Here is a 2779-nt window from a genome sequence, read left to right as displayed (position 1 = left end):
AGGGAATGAGCAGGCAGATTATATAGCGAAGAAGAATTTAGGAAGATAAATAGATATCCATGTATCCTTTGGGAGGGTGGAACTGTGTGAAAGAGTTAAAGAGGGCTTAATAAAAGAATGGCAGAGAGGATGGGAAGAGGAAATCAAGGGTAGACATTATTTTTCTATTCAACCTAAAGTTAAGAAAAGATGTTTTTGTACTTGTCCATCTCGTAAGGACTCCGTTAAACTATGTAGATTGAGGTTGGGGCATTGTGGGTTAAATTACTTTTTGTATATTGTAGGAAAGCATATTTCTGGATTATGTGAATGTGGGAATATGGAAACAGTAGGGCATGTGTTCTTGGAATGTAGGAAGTATAATGCAGAAAGAAAGGCACTTTTTGATAAATTGGCAGAACTTGGAGTTAAAGTGTTTTCTGTTACTGAATTGGATAATCCTAAACAGTTCTCTCTTGCATACCCTTTGGACACAGTAATAAGCATAAACTGATCTCTGAGGCAGTTCTTGCATAATACAGGACTGTATATAAGAATTTAGTTCAAACTTTGACCTGTGGAGGGCAGTAATACGCCCAGTAGCGTCTACACTGCCGGAAAGATATAAGAAGAAGAAGAAGAGGCGCGAAGAAGAAGGTTGAACTGCGCGCGCGCTGCAGAGATGGCAGAGAGCGGAGGTAAAACACGATCCGGTTTTTCAAACCTTTTTGAATGTTAGAATAACTCACAAAACATAAACAACACAAAAAGAGCGGAAAATGCTTAACTTCATATATAACTCTAGAATGTTAGAAAATATTTAGTCAGTTTTACATGTAGATAAATGTTATTGTCATATTTTCATGCGGCTAGTTCTTTAATGTTTTGAGAAACAGCCGTCATTTTGCTCTTAGAAACCACACGACTAAAAAGCAAGCCAATATAAAAACATTATATTATATACGTGTATGTATAAAATAATAGATGTTTTCTTGGTCAGCAAATCAGCATACTGCAATGATTTCTGCTGAAAATTCAGCTTTGCCATTTCAGTTTGTAAAAATATTTCACAGTATTTCTGTTTTTACTGTATTTTGATCATAGAAAAGGAGCATACGAAGTCAGCATAAGAGATTTCTTTTAAAAACATGAAACCTTTGAATTACTCCACATTTTTTGGACTTCTAGTGTATGGATATGTGAATATATTTGTGGCTTAATTTGTCTCTCTTATGACTCCAGTTTCAGTGGGATCTGAATCCCTCCAGCTGTATGAAGCACAGTTCTTCGGCTTCACCCCAGAGACCTGCACTGTACGAGTTCACGATGCATTTCGAGATTCCCTCAATCACATATTGGTCGCTGTTGAATCTGTGTTCGTGAAAAGATTGTGTCCAGGCCATGATCCGCCAGCAGAGCTCCGACTGACAGCCCGAGAGAGCACCCAAAAACTGCGGCAGTTCTTACAGGAGCGCTTTGAAATCATGTTTCAGCGCATGAAGGGGATGCTGATGGACCGCGTCCTGTCCATCCCTCACAACGTCCTGCTGCCCGATGACCAGCTGCACCAGAAGTACCCAGAAGGCAAAGAAGACCTCATGAAGCTGCAGGAATCCATTGCCAATCTGCTGCAGGCTTATGAAGCCGAGGTGTGCGCCAAGCAAGCGCTTCTCGCTGAGCTTGAGGAGCAGAAAGAAACTCAGAAACAACTGGATGAAGTGCTGAGATGGATCGAGGAACTGCGAATTTCATGGAGGCGAGAGGGAATGGGAAATGTCCAAGACAGCATTCGACACATGATGGAGGCTGTCGGCCAATTGCAGGATGTTGTAGGAAAGATTAACAAGCGAAATAAAAACCTGGATGAAGTTTGATGGTTTATTTGCAACAATTAAGACCTCCATACCACAAGCGCTGTGGTTTAATTGCATGATCCATCCACCTGGGGGAGGCAAATCACAATCTATTCGGTACAGTTACATTAACATACAAGTATCAAGATCAGTCTAGCTTCAAAGAAATACATTTGTAATCAGGCGATTTTACTCAGACATTTGAAATGCAGTCCATCTCTCCTTCCTCAAAGTCATTGGGTTTTCTCATTTACGATTCAGTGCCTTTGATGTTCAGTACAGCGAGATCTGCATTAGATTAGCCCAAATTTCCCACAGGCCTAAACTGATGTGTCCAACAGCCTGGTTGGCTTTACACTTTATAGCAAGTTTCATGTTGTTTGAGGAGATATGAAGTTCAGAGGAGAAAGATTTTAAGTTCATATTGAGTTGTACAGGACCTTATTGCCCGCAGAGGAACGCCTACATTTTGTACATAGTCTGAATCTAAATTACAGTACATGGATTGAGTTGCTAAGCGCAAATGTCAGTTTGTAATAAATGTAATAAACTAATATGCTTGTTTTGTTCGTAACTGTAAATAGCAATACAAATATTTTGTGTTTGTATGATACATTCTTTTCCACAAATGAAATGATCACTCTATACTGAAAGATATTTGTATGGAGAGGATCAAATAAATTTAACATTTTCAGTAAAGCAACACATTTAAAAAATTTTTTGTTATATTATCTTATTTTTGTTGTTTTATGAATGTTTACAGAACCACAAAAATAGAAACAAATTTTATTTCCAGCATATTTCTTAACATGTATAAATACTTGTATGAACATTAAAAGATCCAACTGCCTGTAAACTGTTAATGACTGTTTCACAGGTACATGTGCAATAATTGTTTATGGTTCATTAAACAAGCGTGAAAAACAGTGTTTAAAGACTTTGCAATC

The 2779-nt window shown here is 38.2% G+C and overlaps 1 protein-coding gene across 2 annotated transcripts; it reads left to right on the top strand.

The window, feature by feature from the left end:
- The first annotated feature begins 579 nt into the window (after positions 1-579).
- On the top strand, positions 580-2501 carry LOC107691758 (protein MIS12 homolog). Of its 2 annotated transcripts, none has more exons than XM_016490564.1 (2): positions 580-677; positions 1222-2495. In XM_016490564.1, the coding sequence occupies exons 1-2, from the start codon at positions 662-664 to the stop codon at positions 1851-1853; spliced, it is 648 nt and encodes a 215-aa protein (XP_016346050.1). In that variant the 5' UTR covers positions 580-661; the 3' UTR covers positions 1854-2495. The 2 variants fall into 2 exon arrangements, with proteins under 2 accessions (XP_016346050.1, XP_016346051.1); XM_016490565.1 differs by having other exon boundaries at positions 604-677; positions 1228-2501.
- Positions 2502-2779: the final 278 nt, after the last annotated feature.

Source organism: Sinocyclocheilus anshuiensis, unplaced genomic scaffold (genome assembly GCF_001515605.1).
Source record: "Sinocyclocheilus anshuiensis isolate Anshui unplaced genomic scaffold, SAMN03320099.WGS_v1.1 scaffold246, whole genome shotgun sequence".
Classification (NCBI taxonomy): domain Eukaryota; kingdom Metazoa; phylum Chordata; class Actinopteri; order Cypriniformes; family Cyprinidae; genus Sinocyclocheilus; species Sinocyclocheilus anshuiensis.
Note: the sequence above shows the minus strand (reverse complement) of the source record. Positions and strands in the feature narration are given on the sequence as shown.